Source organism: Danio rerio, chromosome 12 (assembly GCF_052040795.2).
Source record: "Danio rerio strain M-AB ecotype USA chromosome 12, GRCz13ab, whole genome shotgun sequence".
In the NCBI taxonomy this organism is placed as follows: domain Eukaryota; kingdom Metazoa; phylum Chordata; class Actinopteri; order Cypriniformes; family Danionidae; genus Danio; species Danio rerio.
In genome coordinates this window covers 46,769,219-46,788,888 of record NC_141032.1, presented here as the reverse complement: position 1 = coordinate 46,788,888, position 19,670 = coordinate 46,769,219, and the positions used below count along the sequence as shown (strand labels likewise).

General features: G+C 43.3%; 1 protein-coding gene across 1 annotated transcript in view; it reads left to right on the top strand.

Moving 5' to 3' along the window:
* The first annotated feature begins 6,114 nt into the window (after positions 1 to 6,114).
* The window catches only part of LOC137496849 (uncharacterized), a 42,455-nt gene continuing 28,899 nt past the window's right edge, over positions 6,115 to 19,670 (top strand). The window contains exons 1-3 of the mRNA XM_087275468.1: positions 6,115 to 6,153; positions 9,231 to 9,311; positions 9,410 to 11,341. Coding sequence (XP_087131594.1) covers positions 9,269 to 9,311; positions 9,410 to 11,341 — 1,975 coding nt within the window. The 5' untranslated portion in view covers positions 6,115 to 6,153; positions 9,231 to 9,268. The remainder of the gene's footprint in view (positions 6,154 to 9,230; positions 9,312 to 9,409; positions 11,342 to 19,670) is intronic.

Sequence of the window (19,670 nt, the reverse complement as noted above, 5' to 3'; positions counted from 1 at the left end):
TATACTAATCAAGTGGAACAACGATTTATCGTAACATAAACAAATATCTGCATTTGCTGATACAGATCATCAGTAACACACCACAGCAGCACTGGATATCAAATGCAGATTATTAAGATCAGATTTCAATCAGATTCACAGATTTAGACGGATAATCGGGATCAGGTTTACCTGTCAGTTTATCAGCCTCTGTTTCTCTCTCCCATTAATCATCCACACATCAACAAACTATTCACAAAGACCTCACAAGCATCTGAAAGGAAGTAACCCTTTGATGAGGATACGCCAACTATGAGGATATTTCATTTTATCCTCATTCTGTCAGTCCTTGTTGCTTAAAGCTCTTCCTTGTTTAAATCTGTGAGTAAAACTATACCTTATTCAGAGTTATTAGGATATCACTGAGTCAGATCTGTTCAGTAAATCCACTGATGCCGTTCACAGAAATGACATTTGGAATATTTTCTATGACACAAATAATAATAGTATGATTTAATAAGAGCTCATATATAGTGGACCAGTGTATTATGAACGTGCTATTATTATCTTAATAATTTGTATATATGCAATAGTCATTAGACTCAACAGCATAGCACAGTTATATTCAAAAGAAATTTTCTGTTCTTTTTAATAGCTGATTACCATTACTTTCAAGATTTGACTACAGAATTTAGCAATATGTAGAGAGCTCTATTTAGTATTTTTATCCTGCTTTGTGCAGATCTGGTTAACAGCTGTAGGAGTTTCAAACGGAGGAATGTGAAAAATGCCGGTGAACCTGTTCTTCCTCCATCGTTTCAGTCAGCCATGTCAAAACTATACGTGAGCATTCATCATACCTTTCACTACCTGTATAACCACTAAATCACTGAACAAAGTGAAATGTATAGCTGTGAAATGTATAGCTAATCATACTTTATCTGTATGCCTAAATCAGTTTGATAAATAGCTAAAAAAATATATGTATACTGGAAAGGAACGTTCATTCATTAATTTTCTCGTCGGCTTAGTCACTTTATTAATCCGGGGTCGCCACAGCGGAATGAACCGCCAACTTATCCATCAAGTTCTTTATGCAGCGGATGCCCGTCCAGCCGCAACCCATCTCTGGGAAACATCCACACACATACTACAGACAATTTAGCCTACCCAATTCACCTGTACCGCATGTCTTTGGACTGTGGGAGAAACCGGAGCACCCGGAGGAAACCCACGCTAAGGCAGGGAGAACATGCAAACTCCACACAGAAACACCAACTGAGCTGAGGTTCGAACCAGCAACCCAGCGACCTTCTTGCTGTGAGGCGACAGCACTACCTACTGCGCCACTGCCTCGCCCCGGAAAGGAACATTGTTATAACTCAAATGTAAATTATTCTGAAATTATTTGATGATATTTTTTCCACTGTTTATTTATGCTATTGAGTTGCATTATGGGAGCTTGGTCTTTCATCAACATGCAGACACAGGGGAGAAAGAAAGTGACGGTTTACATGGACATCAGTAATTGAATTGTTGGCCGAATTACTAATTTGTTGACTTTAACTGCAGTTTGGCACTTTCACTTTCATTTAGCAACATTTCATTCATGCCCCCATGACAAACGAGATGTTGCATGCGAGGAACTGCTTGAAGAGTGTAGTTTTTATGGAATGTTTGATACCGCATGGCGAATGGGAGAAAAAAAAAAATCCTCCACAATTCTCAGTAACATTGTCTATCCACAAAATGACGCCAGGACCGCATAAAACGCTTAGAAGATTAAAACTGCTGTGTTTTCTTGAGCGCGAATAAGGGTGCTTTTACTCCTGTGAATCGATTCAGTTGTTCTGAAACAGAGATTACAATTGTTACATTGTTGCTCTTTGCTCTTGGTGCGGTTCACTTTCACACTGCAAAGTTTCTAATCGGATCAAAAGAACTAAAACAAGTCACGTATGAGTAAACTCTCCTCACATTGGTCAGAGTGTCAGGGTTTATTTTGCAGAGTCCAGCTCAACTGTCAGGAGAGGTGGTGGTTTGGTGGTGATTGACAAGGTGTGCGCGCGCGACGTGTCTGAGGAGAGATACGGTGGGGAGGGGGGAGAAGGGTGAGCGACGATGCCTATTTAAAGACTCGGAAGACGCGAGATTATCGGGAGATCGTCCCTCGTTTGCGGGCATCCGGAGACTCGCGAAACTTCCCGCCCTACTCATAATTCTCTCTTCATATTGCTGTATGCCTATTACATATCAACAAAACACTGTGATATAACCGCGCTCGGATCGGATCGCTTTCTCACTGTAATCGAACCGCTCCAGGGTTCATTCCAATAGAGCCGAGACCACCTCACTCAGGCGGTCTCAGAGCGATTACTTTGGCGTGGAACAGAGCGCGATTGCCCTGTTCACATATGCCAAACGAACCGCGCTAACTGGGCAAACGAGACAGGTTCCGAAACAAAAGTGTAGGTGTGAAAGCACCCTAAGAAGCTGAAAAACGGAAGCATCACATTTTTAGTCAATAAGAAGCTGCGAATAAGAAGCTGGATTCAGCCTCGTCCTTCCTTATCGAAAACACAGCAGTCTGGTAGTGATTGCGCTGCTTTTTTCAGGGTTAATTATTGTGATATTGCAACGGTCGCCTGATGTTTGATATGCATTGTGTGTAAATGTCATGTCCCCTTTAACTTCTTTTGTGGTTGTTTTGCCTTTGAGATGCAAGCACCTCATTGATAAACGCATGTATGGGAGCTCAGTTCAGTTCTGGCATGCTCTGAGGAGTATGTGATGGTCGCTCTACCGCTGTCTTATTTGTTTTTCTTTCAATAATGTAACATTTTTATTTTGCGAAGGATGTTTGAGTGTCTTTTCCTTTTGCCAACTCATTGTCATTGACTGGCATGTATGTAGTCGACAGCACTTGGGAGAAATGCATTAAGGCCAATAGGAAGAGCAAAATAGTTTGTGCTCTTTTTTTTTATTCCTTAAAGTCTCCGGGTAAACGCTGGGACATCTAGCACCCGTTACAATATTGACGGCAATAGAGAAATACTGTAGACTGTAATAGAATGTAGGGAGATATCGCTGTAGATGCATGGCATTTCATGTCACGTTCAGCCTTATAATCATAAAATGTGAGCAAAATCAGCAGTTTCATCATCACTTTAGACGTTAAATAGAGAATCATTAAAACACTAGCTCTAAAGTGATGTTGGTGAATTATTAATGGCTTCTGCTGTTCTGACGTCAGCTGCAGATATGAATGAATGGCAGAAGAAAGTAGTTCCTAATACAAAAGGTTTTTAGACTTTCCTGACACTCTAATTATTAATTTTTATTATTTTCTTCCTCATTGTTTGTTGCCCTCCATGTAAAGCTGCAGTATTGTCCTATACAGCATTAATATAAATCATTTTAAATTCTTTATTTTATAAATGAACTTATAAAATATCAAAAAATAAATCTCTATCAATTAAGCACATACAGTATAGTTTCTCACTGTCTTTCTTGCTATAACTGATGAGTTTCAGAACACATTTATAACGGCCAGAGAAACATTAAGATAGAAGAGTGAAGGTTCAAGAGCCCAACTAAAGCAGCCTCTGATCTCCATGATGGTGAGGTCAAATGAAACATTTTCAATAAAAATATAAACCTCTGTGAACTATCACATAGTCTTGCAGATATAACAGAAATGAAGTCAAGCTGGGGCGAAGCAGTGGCGCAGTAGGTAGTGCTGTAACCTCACAGCAAGAAGGTCACTGGGTCGCTGGTTTGAACCTCGGCTCAGTTAGCGTTTCTGTGTGGAGTCTGCATGTTCTCCCTGTGTTTGCGTGGGTTTCCTCCGGGTGCTCTGGTTTCTCCCACAGTCCAAAGACATGCGGTACAGGTGAATTTGGTAGATTAAATTGTCCGTAGTGTATGAGTGTGTTTGTATGTGTGTGTGTGGATGTTTCCCAGAGATGGGTTGCAGCTGGAAAGGCATCCGCTGTGTAAAAACCTGCTGGATAAGTAGGCGGTTCATTCCGCTGTGGCAACCCTGGATTAATAAAGGGACTAAGCCAACAAGAAAATTAATGAATGAATGAATGAAGTCAAGCTGTAATCAGTGCAGCTGGTAATGCTGTTATTTAATGGAGTTGTTTAATCCTCTGTTTTAATTCAGTTAGTTAGGTGTGAGGCTATGTCTGTAGTTTTATTTCATGTTCTTCCCTTCAGTTATTGTGCTTGTTAACAGCAGCTGTTCATCAGTGTCTAACTAATTGACTAATATAGGGACTAGTGGATGAGGGTGTATGGTAAGATTTCAGACTCACTCTCTCTCTCTTTTTCTTTATATATATATATATATATATATATATATATATATATATATATATATATATATATATATATATATATATATATATATATATATACACATACATACACACATATATATATATATATATATATATATATATATATATATATATATATATATATATATTATTTTTTTTTTTTTTTTTTTTTTTTTGATGATGAAAATGTAACTTTTTGGGAAAACCATTTAAAAAGAAAAAAAAATTTAAACAAATTACTTTGTTTTAAAGGGAGACACTAATAGTCTAATCCAATTTAAGTCTGTCGCCATTTTCATATCAAATTTAAAGGGGACTGAAGCAATCATTTATATCCAATAAAATATGATAGTAATTTTTATTGGATGTTATTTACAGAAACCTCTAGGTATTTATTGTAGGTTCTCAGACTTTTTGTGGCCCTAAGCGGCCGCTTACCTTGCTCATTGGTTAAATCTGCCCCTGACCGCATACAAACACAGGGAGAACATGCAAACTCCATACAGAAACTGAACTAGAGACCTTCCTGTTGTGAGGCGACATTGCAAACTACTGGGCCACCGTGCTGCCCAAGCCAGAAGTTAATAGCGTGAATAGTTTCTAAAACTCAAGTGTTACCGCTCATTAAAAAAATAAAAATAAAAAAATAGGGTGGCACGGTGGCTCAGTGGTTAGCACTGTCGGCTCACAGTAAGAAAATTGTTAGTTCAAGTTCCGGCTGATTCAAAGATCATGATTTGATCAGAAGATGACTCCGGCTCTTAACTTATGTCTGTGAATATGTCATAAGCGACACCCCTCCGCTAACCAACGGCCTGCTATCACCCTTCAAAACCTCCCAATTTTCACTTTCATGCATGTATGCCGGATTCGCTACCCTGATCTGTTCCGGGACCTTGCGATTCACAAATTAAGCACTGGGTGTCTCCCATACTGAATTGCAGCTGGAAAGGCATCCCCTGTGTAAAACATATGCCGGAATAGTCGGCAGTCCATTCCGCTGTGGTGCCCTCTGATAATTAAAGGACTAAGCTGAAGGAAAATTAATGAAAAAAATACAAAATATCATCAAGAAGCTGTTTTTGTTATGTATTACATCCTGGTTTAGAATCAACAGACAAATTTACACATCAGACTTAAATTATAAATGGTTTTATCATCGAAAGTTAAATGTATTTTAAAATTATTTAAAAATAAAACCAAAAGCAAAACTCTTTCCTGATTTGCATTTGACAGCTGATGTGTAAATCTTATAGATGAGGTGTGTCAAATGACGCCTGCAGAGTTTTATTCTTTTCATAACTGCATACTTTTAACCACAGATCTGCAACAGTGGCATAGCTGCAGGCATGCTGGCAGTAATTAAATTGTCAAACCCTACATTTTTTTAAATGTGTTTTAAATAATGTTTGTTAGAAAAAAATATAATTTATTAAACATTTATAAACAAATCTGCAACCACTCAGACTTTTAAGTCTGTTCTGTAATGCTAATGCTATCACTGAAAAAAAAAGATGTCTGCAAAATTTTTGCAAACATTTTAAATGTGTTGAAATTAAACAAAGAAATTACGTTTAGTAATGTTCAACTTAACTTGTATGTTGAATAAATTGTTTACTGCCACTTAACTTAAAAATTGTAAATCCAAGCAATCATCTTTGAGTCATTTTATTTTAGTGTATCCTGCTTAATAAATAAACTGACAACACCTCTGGTGCGCCCAGTTTTTTTTCTTTTCTGGTTCCTCTAGTGCTGGGACACTTTAAAAACCTGTGAAACTTCCTGATCACTCAGATTAACTTGAAGAGCAGCTCAGAAGACACTGACAGAGGTAAGAAAATCTCTATTTATTGATAAAAGTAATGGTAAATCTTATTATTTATTGGTAAAGTTTATTCTCACGTTAGGCAAGGCAAGTTTGTTTATTTATATAGCACATTCCTAACAGTGGCAATTCAAAGTGCTTCACATAAACAGGAATTTATGCAATTTACCCCTGTAAAGTGGATTGAAATATTAAAATAAAGTCTTTATTGCAGGGCTACAAATTATAATATAATATCATACAGCCTTCATACAATTTAAAGTGGATTATTCCGCCAATTGTAAACTATATATGATATATAAAATATATATATATATATATATATATATATATATATATATATATATATATATATATATATATATATATATATATATATATATATATATATTTTTTTTTTTTTTCATTTAATTATTTAGAAGTTTTATTACAGTGATGCAAAGCAGAATTTTCAGCACATCTATTGATTTTAAATCTGAGTTTTTTTTGTCAATTGTTTATTTTTATTATCAATGTTTTATTTCTGTGCTTTGACAAACCATGACGCATTTTATAGCATTAAATCATGAATGAAAAAAAATAATAATAGTAATAATAACAAATGTATGTCTGTATGTATGTATATATATATATATATATATATATATATATATATATATATATATATATATATATATATATATATATCTAGAGGTCTCAGAGGTCGCGTTAGGTTTTCTCATTGTCCGTCATTTTGACGGAGAGGGTTGTAAAAATTCCGTCATAAACTATTATTTACCGTAATTTAATTTGTATATTTTTTAATCGCTTTTTTCAATTATATTTTAATAATGAACTTGCACGACGAGCATATAGGCGAAATTATTAATTTATTTATTTGACAAACGAACAAAAACTCCTATCTGCCTTAATTCATATCTTCCTCCTGCGTCGACCTGAACTGGGTGCTTGCCTGTGCGTAATCAAACGCATCAAGAGAAACTGATGCAGAGGCAATTATCATTAAATTCTGTGTCTTTGCCTCGGAAAGTCGACTTCTCGTGACAGTTTTAGTATGTTTCTGGCGGCTGAAGCCGCGTTCTGCTGCCACACTGGAGACCGGAATTACTAAAATCCATTTTAGGGACAAAATTATTAGCCCCTTAAAGCCAATTTTTTGCCTGACTGTCTTCAGAACAAACCATACAACAACACACACTATACAGTCACTTGCCTAATTACCCCAACCTGTCTAGTTAACCTAATTAACCTAGTTAAGCCTTTAAATGTCACTTTAAGCTGTATAGAAGTGTCTTGAAGAATATCTAATCAAATATTATTTACAGTCATTATGGCAAAGATAAAATAAATCAGTTATTAGAGATGAATTATTAAAACTATTATGTTTAGAAATGTGTTGAAAAAAATCTGCTTTCTGTTAAACAGAAATTTGGGGAAAAAATAAACTGGGGGCGAATATTCCTGACTACAACTGTAAAAAGTTTGGGGTCAGTACGATGTTAAAATGTTTTAAAATCCTGCCCACACTGTAAAATGTATTATTTAGTATCAATTTCCAAAAGAGTTTTTTTTTTTTCACTCAACTTTAGACATATTAGGTCAGTGCAACTGATGTTTTCAAAAGTTGAGTACATGTTGTGCCAATGGTGTAGAGGTTAATGCATCAACACATGGCACTCCAGTGTTCACGGCGACTCAAGTTTGATTCCCACCTCGAGGTCCTATGCTGATCCTTCCCTTCTGTCCTCTCCCCACACTTTCCTGTCTTTGCACTCTACTGTCCTGTTTATTAAAGGAGAAAATAATAATGTTGAGTACATGAGAAAAACCAAAATAAAATAAGGATTATTTATTTTTTTAGTTATTTTTGCTCTCTCAACTTCAGTCATTCCAGTTCTACAGACAAAAAATAATCAGTTTACCTCTCCAGAAAACAAATAAACTAATAAATAATCATATGTTAACCCAACTAAATGTTTTTTTTTTTTTTGGTATTACTGACAAATAATTTTAGGTCAGTGTAGCTGATGTTTTCAAAAGTTGAGTGAACAAGAAAAATCAAAAGGAAATAAGGAATATGTTGTTTCTTTTTTATTTGTTGTTGTTGTTGTTGTTGTTGTTGTTGGACTGATTTAAAAAAAAAATTACAGAGCACCAAAGGCTGCATTTGATTAATCGAAAGTACTGTACAAATTGTAAAATAGTGAAATGTTATTGTACTATAAAATAAATGTTCAAAAGTAGTTCATAATTTAATTTTATAATTTATTCCAGTGATTTTAAAGATGAATTTTCAGCTTCGTTACTCCAGTCTTCAGAATCACTTGATCCCTCAGAAATCCCTATATTAAAAATTATTATTGTTATTAATATTATTATTAATTACATTTTTTATTTATTTATTTATTTATTTATTTATTTATTTATTTATTTATTTATTTATTTGTTTTTTTGTTTATTTATTTTTAATTAATATTATTAGTAATAGATGCAATAATGACTGGTGTAATAATTTCATTTGAAACTACATACAATAAGAAAACAGTTATTTATTTTTTATTTTAATGTTTAACAATTTAACATATTTTGTTTACCTTTAAAAAAATGCTGCCTTGATGAAGAAAATACTACCTTAAAAAAACTGACCCCAAACTTTTGACCGGTAGTTTATACATTTCATAATGCCTTACTGAGCTTGTGAAGTTTTGATTTGTCACAAGTGCTATATTTTACAACCTGATTTTCGTTAACTTTTATTGAATTGTGAATACTTCAACAAAAACATTTCTAGTGATTTCAGCAAACAAACCAATTTTCTTCTGGAAACACAAACAATTTATGTTTGATACCTGCAAGACACACCAATAGTTGGGACTTTAATCATCTAAAAACTGATAATACAAACCTTCAAAATTTCACAAGCTAAATATTTCACTTAATATAAAACTTCAGCTCAACAGTCAGTGGTCATCATTATCCGTGTGATCATCAGAGATTGGCTCGAGACATCTTTAAATGTATTAAAGACTAGAGTAGTGTTGTTTTTAAAAACTGCTATAACGCATAATGCTCTCTGATTACAGAAGGACTTTCATATTCTGGTTTTATCTCTGACTTCATCATGAGGCTGTTACTGCTGCTGTTCGTATCAGTCCTGGTGCTCAGTAAGGTTTTGTTCCAATTTGATTTTGGAGTTAATATGGCAAAGACCATGAAAGTTACTTTTCTGAATTTTGTTTTTCTTCACCTCATAATCTCACAGGCTCCTCATCAATCACAGCCAATGCACAACTCGCATTTGAGACACCTGCAGCGACAACAGCACCTGACACGACAACAACATCTGAGGCGACAACAACACCTGTAGTGACCCAAACATCGGAAGTGATAACAACAACACCTGAGACGACAACAACACTCGAGACGACAACAATACTTGAGACGACAACAACACTTGAGACGACAACAACACCTGAGACAACAATAACAACCGAGATGACAACAACATCTGATACGGCAACAACAACTGAAATGACAACAACACCTGATACAACAACAACAACAACAACTGAAACGACAACACCTGATACGGCAACAACACCTGATACAGCAACAACAACTGAAATGACAACAACACCTGATACAACAACAACTGAAACGACAACACCTGATACAACAACAACAACTGAGACAACAACACCTGATACAGCAACAACTGAGACTACAACAACACCTGATACGGCAACAACTGAGACTACAACAACACCTAATACAGCAACAACTGAGACGATAACAACACCTGATACGGCAACAACAACTGAAATGACAACAACACCTGATACAACAACAACAACTGAAACGACAACAACACCTGATACAACAACAACAACTGAGACAACAACACCTGATACAGCAACAACTGAGACGACAACAACACCTGATACAGCAACAACTGAGACGACAACAACACCTGATACGGCAACAACACCTGATACAACAACAACAACAACAACTGAAACGACAACACCTGATACGGCAACAACAACTGAGACAACAACACCTGATACAGCAACAACTGAGACGACAACAACACCTGATACGGCAACAACACCTGATACAACAACAACAACAACTGAAACGACAACACCTGATACGGCAACAACAACTGAGACAACAACACCTGATACAGCAACAACTGAGACGACAACAACACCTGATACAACAACAACAACAACTGAAACGACAACACCTGATACGGCAACAACAACTGAGACAACAACACCTGATACAGCAACAACTGAGACGACAACAACACCTGATACAGCAACAACTGAGATGACAACAACACCTGATACAGCAACAACAACTGAAATGACAACAACACCTGATACGGCAACAACAACTGAGACAACAACACCTGATACAGCAACAACTGAGACGACAACAACATCTGATACAGCAACAACAACTGAAATGACAACAACACCTGATACGGCAACAACAACTGAGACGGCAACAACAACTGAGACGGCAACAACAACTGAGATGACAACAACACCTGATACGACAACAACAACTGAAACGACAACAACAGCTGAGACTACAACAACACCTGATACAGCAACAACTGAAACGACAACACCTGATACAGCAACAACTGAAACGACAACAACACCTGATACAGCAACAACAACTGAGACGACAACAACACCTGATATGGCAACAACAACTGAAACAACAACAACACCTGATACAGCAACAACTGAGATGACAACAACACCTGAAACGGTAACAACAACTGAAACAACAACAACACCTGATACAGCAATTACAACTGAAACGACAACACCTAATACAGCAATAACAACTGAAACGACAACAACACCTGATCCGGCAACAACAACTCAGACGACAACAACACCTGATACAGCAACAACTACTGAGTCGACAACAACACCTGATACAGCAATAACAACTGAAACAACAACAACAACAACAACACCTGATACAGCAATAACAACTGAAACGACGACACCTGATACTGCAATAACAACTGAGATGACAACATCACCTGAAACATTAACATCTGCAGTGACAACAACAACAGCATTTCAATCGATAACAACACTTGCACCAACCACAAGAACTGTGACGACAGCAAGAACTGCAACAACCGCATCGACAACATTTAAAGGTAATTGAAGACCTTTGAATTAAAACCAGATGTGTGGTGTGAATCTAGTAATCATAAACAAGTAGGTCCAAAACATATGACGACTGGCACTCCCTCTATGCCCTCCAGTCTCTGACTTGCAGTAGATATCACAGCAAACCATGACTGTTGGTCAAATGCTCTTCTACAAATAATAAATATCTAATGAGAATGAAAGAAAAAAGTGAATAAGGCAAGGCAAGCTTAATTATATAGCAGATTTTAGACACAATGGCAATTCAAAGTGCTTTACATAAACAAGAATAAAAGAAACAACAAAATGCAATTTTTTAAAAGAATTTAAAATGATCAAAATTGATTAAAATGCGTTAAAACAGGTTATAAAAGAATGAAAAAGTAATAGTGCGATCTGTCAGACTTAGCACAGTGCTCATTCAGTAAAGGCACAGCTAAACAGATGTGCTTTCAGTCTTGATTTGAATGTGCCTAACGTTGGAGCACATCTGATCATTTCTGGAAGCTGATTCCAGATTCTGTTAGTAGCTGAAAGCCGATTCACCCTGCTTTGACTGTTAAACTCTTGTAACTTCTAATGGGGTACATGCCGAAGCATGCTAATAGGACTTTTAATTTTCCAATAACCTGGGTCAATCGCTTCCGGTGAACTGTTTACCATTGCAAAAATAGCGCGTTTAAGGTCTGTTTTCTTTAAAAATCAGCGATTTCCACTGACTGGGCGATATCCGGTATAAAGTGGGTCTCAGATTGTACAAGAAGCACTGCATTAAATTACATTCCCCCCGCCATGTCTTTATAATATGAGCATTTATTTTACCCCAGTATATTCAATGGAGCTTCTGCGCTAGCCTGCCGATTCTGACGGGCGCGTGCGAGTAAATGGTATTTTGTCTCGTTTTACGCTTGAACAACTAAATAAATGCCAAAGTCTGTTTAACTGATTGTATTGTAACTACATTATAACATCGATACTGTAAAAGGAATCGTTTAAATTGTAAAAAAATAACAATAACAGGTAACGTTCGAGGTTACAGAAGTAACCCTTCGTTCCCCGAGGAGGGGAACGGAAGTGCCATGAATGGGAGGATTCTGATCAGAAGCCGCTTATCTGGAGAGTATTGAACGGGCCAATGAATGAAATTAATTGGCAGCGTAAGCTTGCGCAGGTGTGCGACATCTGCAATTATCTCAGCATATAAGCACACCTGAAGCCAGCAGACGCCATCCTTTTAAGCTGAAGAGACTTTCAAACAGCTAAGGGACAGTCATTATGGCGACGGAATATGGCACTTCCGTTCCCCTCCTCGGGGAACGAAGGGTTACTTCTGTAACCTCGAACGTTCCCCTTCGGTTGGGGAACTTCAGTGCCATGAATGGGAGAATATGGAAAGCGCCATAATGACTGCACCTTACCAACACCCCCGATGAGGAGATAGTCAAGCAAGCGTGACGCACCCACATCATGGGGGGCGCGGTCCTCCAACGTGTCCCTGGCCCTAATTTATCCTACTTCAACAGAAGTTTTACGGATTTAGATATATTTTTTGGGAAGTCGTGAGCATCTAGATAATTCTAGGAAATACGACAGTACGTTGGGAAGCGTGCAATCCCGATAGGGAGGACGCTGCGGAGACCATCCGTTACCCAAGGGGGGGATAGATGGCAGAATTTACCTATGGACTAGCCCTAAAAAGGGGGAGTACGCATAGCAAAAGAGTGGTTAGCGGAGAGGGAAGACACGGGTCCGCCCAGGGGGGGGACTTAACCGTGGCGGAATAAGCATATGGGATCGCCTAGTGGGGATCACGCATAGCAGGCACCTATACCCAAAACGCGGGCTGACCAGCGGGCAGACCTACAACGTAGTGGGCCAGCAAGTGACTCCTCCGCTGAGTCAGTGCTGGGGGCCACGGAGGAATCTGCAGGGCTCACCTGACGGGGAACTTTACTGACAGATAAAAAAGGCGCACGTACCTCCGTGTTAGGGAGAATGGCGCCGCAAGCGTGTTTCAACACCCTACCGAGTTGTCTCCTCAATCACCAAAGGGTTACCTAATACCCTTGAGGAAACCGGCTCCACTCGCAGATTGTAAAACCTTGCAAATGTGTTGGGTGTCGCCCAGCCCGCAGCTCTACAGATGTCTGTTAGAGAGGCGCCGCGTGCACGCGCCCAAGAGGATGCAACGCTCCGAGTGGAGTGTGCACGAACTCCCGGGGGACACGGCTGACCTCGACTCGAATAAGCGAGTGAAATGGCATCCACAATCCAGTGGGATAATTTTTGTTTTGATACGGCACTTCCCTGCTGCCGACCGCCATAACAGACAAAGAGCTGCTCAGATGATCTAAAATTCTGAGTACGGTCCACATAAATGCGCAGAGCGCGAACTGGACAAATTAAAGAAAGGGCTGGGTCTGCCTCCTCCGGGGGCAGCGCTTGCAGGTTCACTACCTGATCTCTAAAGGGGGTGGTAGGAACCTTGGGCACATAACCGGGGCGGGGTCTCAGGATGACGTGAGAGTAATCCGGCCCGAATTCCAGGCACGAGTCACTGACCGAAAATGCCTCCAGGTCCCCGACCCTCTTGATGGAGGCCAACGCAACCAGCAGAGCTGTCTTCAGGGACAGAAATCTTAGAGATACTGATTCGAGTGGCTCAAAGGGATCGGATCGCAGACTCGTGAGAACGAGGGCGAGATCCCAAGAGGGCATGAGAGGGGGGCGAGATGGATTAATTCGCCTAGCACCCCTAAGGAACTGGATGACCAGGTTATGCTTTCCCACGGTGCCGCCAGCTACCGCGCTATGATAAGCGGAGATGGCGGCCACGTAAACCTTGAGAGTGGAGGGCGACAGCCTGCTGTCCAACTTCTCTTGAAGGAAAGAGAGCACAACACTAATCTGGCAATTTCGGGGGTCTTCTCTGCGAGAGACGCACCATTCAGTGAATAGACTCCACTTCAGGGCGTAGGCGCGCCTCGTGGAGGGGGCTCTAGCCTGAGTGATGGTATTAACCACCGCAGTCGGTAGGTTACCTAAGTCTTCCTCGCGTCTAGGGACCACACGTGGAGGTTCCAAAGATCGGGGCGAGGGTGCCAGATGGTGCCCTGTCCCTGAGAGAGTAGGTCCTCTCTCAAAGGGATCCGCCAGGGGAGGGCCGTCGCGAGGAGTGAGAGCTCTGATATCCAGGTCCGGTTGGGCCAAAGGGGCGCAACTAGCAGAACCTGTTCCTCGTCCTCCCTGACCTTGCACAGAAACTGCGCGAGCAGGCTCACTGGGGGAAACGCATACTTGCGCATGCCCCGAGGCCAGCTGTGGGCCAGTGCATCCGTGCCGAGAGAGCCCTCGGTCAGGGAAAAAAACAACTGGCAGTGAGCGTTCTCGGGGGAAGCAAACAGATCGATCTGGGCCTCCCCGAATCGCGCCCATATCAGCTGAACAGACTCGGGGTGGAGTCTCCATTCTCCAGGGCGTAACAGCTGTCGTGAGAGCGCATCGGCTGCACGATTGAGCGTGCCTGGGACGTGAATGGCGCGCAGCGATTTCAGCCGCGGGTGACTCCAGAGGAGCAGACGGCGGGCGAGCTGAGACATGCGGCGAGAGTGCATACCCCCCATGCGGTTGATATACGCCGCCGCCGCCATACTGTCCGTCCTGACCAGCACGTGTTGCCGCTCCAGCACCGGTAAAAAGCGGTGGAGAGCGAGGAACACTGCCAACAGCTCTAGGCGATTGATATGCCAATGCAGCTGGGCACCCTTCCAGAGGCCCGCAGCCGCATGCCCGCGACACACGGCCCCCCAACCCGTGTTGGAAGCGTCTGTTGAAACAACAACATGGCTGGACGCCTGTCCTAGAGGCACACCGGCCTGTAGGAACGAGGGGTCGTTCCAAGGGCTGAGGGCGCAGCGACACAGCGCAGTAACCGAGACCCGGTGTGTGCCCGCGTGCCATGCGCGTCTGGGGACCCGATCGTGAAGCCAGTGCTGAAGTGGTCTCATATGGAGCAACCCGAGCGGCGTGACGGCGGCTGCGGATGCCATATGCCCCAGGAGCCTCTGAAAGAACTTCAGTGGGACCACTAGTTTGCTGTCGAGCTCCCTCAGACAGTTCAGCAACAGGCGAGCGCGTTCCTCGGAGAGGTGCGCTACCATGGTGATCGAGTCCAGCTCCATCCCGAGAAAAGAAATCCTCTGCACGGGGGCGAGTTTGCTCTTTTCTCGGTTGACCTGAAGCCCCAGTAGGCGGAGATGCCGAAGCACCTTGTCCCTGTGCATAATCAATTGCTCCCGCGAGTGGGCTAAAATCAGCCAGTCGTCGAGATAATTGAGTATGCGAATGCCCGCGAGCCGAAGGGGCGCTAGGGCACCCTCCGCGAGTTTGGTGAAAACCCGCGGAGACAGAGAGAGCCCGAAGGGGAGGACCTTGTACTGCCACGCTCGACCCTCGAACGCAAACCGCAGAAATTGGCGGTGGCGTGGAAGAATGGAGACATGGAAATACGCGTCCTTCAGGTCTATGGCTGCAAACCAATCCCGAGGACGAACGCATTGGAGAATGCGCCTCTGCGTGAGCATTCTGAACGGCAGCTTGTGCAGACAGCGGTTCAAAACGCGCAGATCTAGGATTGGCCGTGACCCACCGCTCTTTTTGGGTACGATGAAGTATGGGCTGTAAAACCCACTCTCCATCTCGGCTGGAGGAACCGGCTTGATTGCACCCTTCGCCAGGAGGGCAGCAATCTCCTCTCGTAAGACAGGGGCGGACAGGGGGTTGACCCTGGAGAAATACACGCCCGTAAACTTGGGGGGCCGTTTCGCGAACTGAATCGCGTAACCGAGTCTGATTGTGCGTATGAGCCACCGCGAGGGGCTGGCCCGCGCTAACCAGGCAGGCAGAGCCCTCGCTAATGGAGTCATCGCTACAATCGCTGACGTACCAGCGGTGGGGCAGCGCGGAGTGGGTGTGCTGATCCGGGAAGCACGAGGGTCCCGCGGAAGAGCTGGAGGAGAGCGATTCGCTCTGGCTCCGCACCCTGACTCCGGAGAGGGGGCTGGAGGGCTGAGGAAAGGGAGACCGTCCCCCCAGCGCTCGTGAGCCACTGGCGAAGCACGTAGAGTCTGCGAGCCGGAAGGCAGCGCGTCCCGGACTGGCAGAACTCGTGCAGTCACATCCGGGGAAGGGAAAAAGTGCTCTTTTACTGATGTTTTGGTGGCACTGAAAAGTACCGTTGTTATCGGGGCCCCGCCCTCCAGCGGGGAAAGAGCAAGTTTCCTCTTCTCCGGATGGCCTGTCTCAGGGACGCTTCGCGGTCCGTTTACCGGACTTAACGGCGCCCTGGGCAGGAGGGGCTGCCTGCTTTCGAGGTGAACGCCGCGCCCGCTTGGCCGGAGGCGCAGGCGGGGGCGGGGCAGCACTCGTTGGCGGGCGCCCTCGGCGAGGAACAGCGGAGGTGGATGGCTCGGCGGGCGGAGCGGGCTTACGGCCACGCCGATAGATGACATTGCCCATCGCATCCGACTGCTCTTTCACCGCCTTGAATTCCTGGGTGAATTCACCGACGGTGTCGCCGAACAGGCCAGCCTGGGATATGGGCGAGTCAAGAAAGCGAAATTTGTCAACGTCGCGCATATCGGCTAGGTTTAGCCAGAGGTGGCGTTCCTGAACCACAAGTGTGGACATCGTCCTCCCCAGCGCACACGCGGCGGACTTAGTAGTCCGAAGAGCATAGTCGGTCGCGGTGCGCAGCTCATGTAATAAGCTTGGGTTGGACCCGCCCTCGTGCAGCTCGGCCAGCGCCTGCGCTTGGTAGCGCTGGTAGGTGGCCATCGCGTGCAAAGCAGAAGCAGCCTGGCCCGCAGCCTTATAAGCTCTGGCTCCGAGGGAGGCAGACAACCTACAGGCTTTGGACGGGAGGCGGGGCAAACCCCGCCACGTAGAGGCGCCGCGCGGACAAAGATTGACCGCGATAGCGCGCTCCACTGACGGGATCGCCTCATATCCCCTGGCAGCTCCGCCGTCAAGGGCGGTGAGGGCGGAGGCACTCGCAGCACGGGCAGAGAAAGGTGCCCTCCAGGACTGCGTGAGCCTACTGTGCACTTCCGGGAAGAAGGGGACGAGAGGCTTCGAAGGCTTCGCCTTCTGGTCCTCTACGTAGCACCCATCTAGTCGGTCCGGCCGCGGAGCTGGGGGATAAACCATCTCCAACCCCACGGCCGAAGCAGCCCGGGAAAGCACGGCTAACATGTCCGCTTCAGGATCCGATTTGACAGCGCTCACCTGCCCGGAGGGGGCGAGCGGGTCCGGATCTTCGTCGGACAGTGAAAGCCCACCCTCCGATGCCGCGGAGGACATCTGATCTCCGGTGTCAGCGAGTGTGAGAGCTACCATCTGGTTAGACGGATCACTCTCACCACCCGAAGCTTGGATGGAGCGCCGTGAGGAGCGAGAGGTCCGCGAGCCCGTGGGCGGCGGATTAGCTCCCGCTGAAACCCTCAGATCTGCCCGAGCGCCCGCTGCTTTTTTAGAGCAGGAGGCAACTGGGGTGGCTCGCTCTCTTGCGAAAGTTAGCCGCGATCTTAGCTGTGCAACGGTCATGGCATCGCAATGACGACATGAACCGCCCGCGAGCACCGCATTAACATGCTGGACCCCCAAACATGCAATGCAGTGATCGTGTCCATCATCCGGAGACAGGAAACCCCCGCATCCAGAAACGCACAGTCGGAGCGCCATCCTGAAAAGGACGTGCTGCACGACTGTGTTGCTCTTTTAGGAAAGTTGCAACTATACGCACCGCTCTGGAGGACCGGACCCAAAGAACCGCAGGCAAGGGAGTAACCCAGCTCGACCGTCTGCCACCGCGAAGACCCACTCTGGACCGGGAGACACACTCGTTCGCTCTGAAGTGCTGATCAGCAAGAGGAACCCTCATCGACTCACTCAGAAAGGATCTGAAGCGAAAAGGATGGCGTCTGCTGGCTTCAGGTGTGCTTATATGCTGAGATAATTGCAGATGTCGCACACCTGCGCAAGCTTACGCTGCCAATTAATTTCATTCATTGGCCCGTTCAATACTCTCCAGATAAGCGGCTTCTGATCCGAATCCTCCCATTCATGGCACTGAAGTTCCCCAACCGAAGGGGAACTGGAATTTCATCAGCATGGGAACAGCACTAGCTCTGCATATACCCTACTGACTTGACCCTAAAGATCTGAGTGATCTGTTGTTTGTGTTCAGTGAGCATATCTTTAATGTATTGAGGTCCTAGACCATTTAGTGATTTATAGACAAGTTATAATACTTCAAAATCTATTCTGAATGTAACTGAGAGCCAGTGTAAAGACCTGAGGATAGGTGTAATGCTCTGATGTCCTGGTTCTGGTCAGAATCCTGGCAGCAGCTTTCTGGATGAGCAGCAACTGTCTGACTCTTTTTGGGAAGGTCAGAGAGGAGGCGATTACAGTAATCCACCCTGCTGCTGATAAAAGCATTGACAAGTTCCTCCCTAGAAACAAAGCATCTAATTCTTGCAATTGTTTTGAGATGATAGTATGCTGATTTACTTACTGCTTTGACATGACTACTGAAGCTCATATCTGACTCCAGAATCATACTACTATTAGGGAATTTAAAACATTTTTATTTTGTACCTAGAGCAAGGATGGGCAAGCTTGATCCTCGAGGGCAGGTGTTCCTGCAGAGTTTTGTTCCAACACTAGTCAAACACACCTGAATAAACTAATCAGTGTCTTTAAGATCACCTGAACTCTATACAGAGGTCTGTTTGAATAGGGTTAGAGCTAAACTGTGCAGGACACCGGCCCTCCAGGACCGAGATTGCCCACCCCTGACCTAGAGTCATTAGATTATCCCACGTACAGTATCAAGATTATATTGACATTCCTCGCAATTTAAAGTTGTCAGTGATGTTTCCAACACAAAATTTTACAATGAAAAGATCACTGGTTTGAGTCTCGGCTGGGCCATTTCTTCGGTGGCCGAGAGAGCTTAACGTGCTGCAATTTAGGAAGACATATTTAATTACAAAAACACCAGCAAATTTAGAAAAGATCTTCATCCGTTTGACAGTGCAAATGCTATTAAAAACACATTGCATTTCTCAAAACGCAAACAATTTACTTAAACGCATGCACTTTCTCACAACACTTGCAAAAACAACGAAACACAACGAAAATTTTTCAAGGGGACCCAAAAACGTGACGGAGACGTGACTGTTACTGAAGTTGTGGGTGATCTTTAAAATGTGAGATTTTGTTTATTTATTTTAACATCCTGATTCTCTTGTTTTTTGTATTTTATTAGCCTAA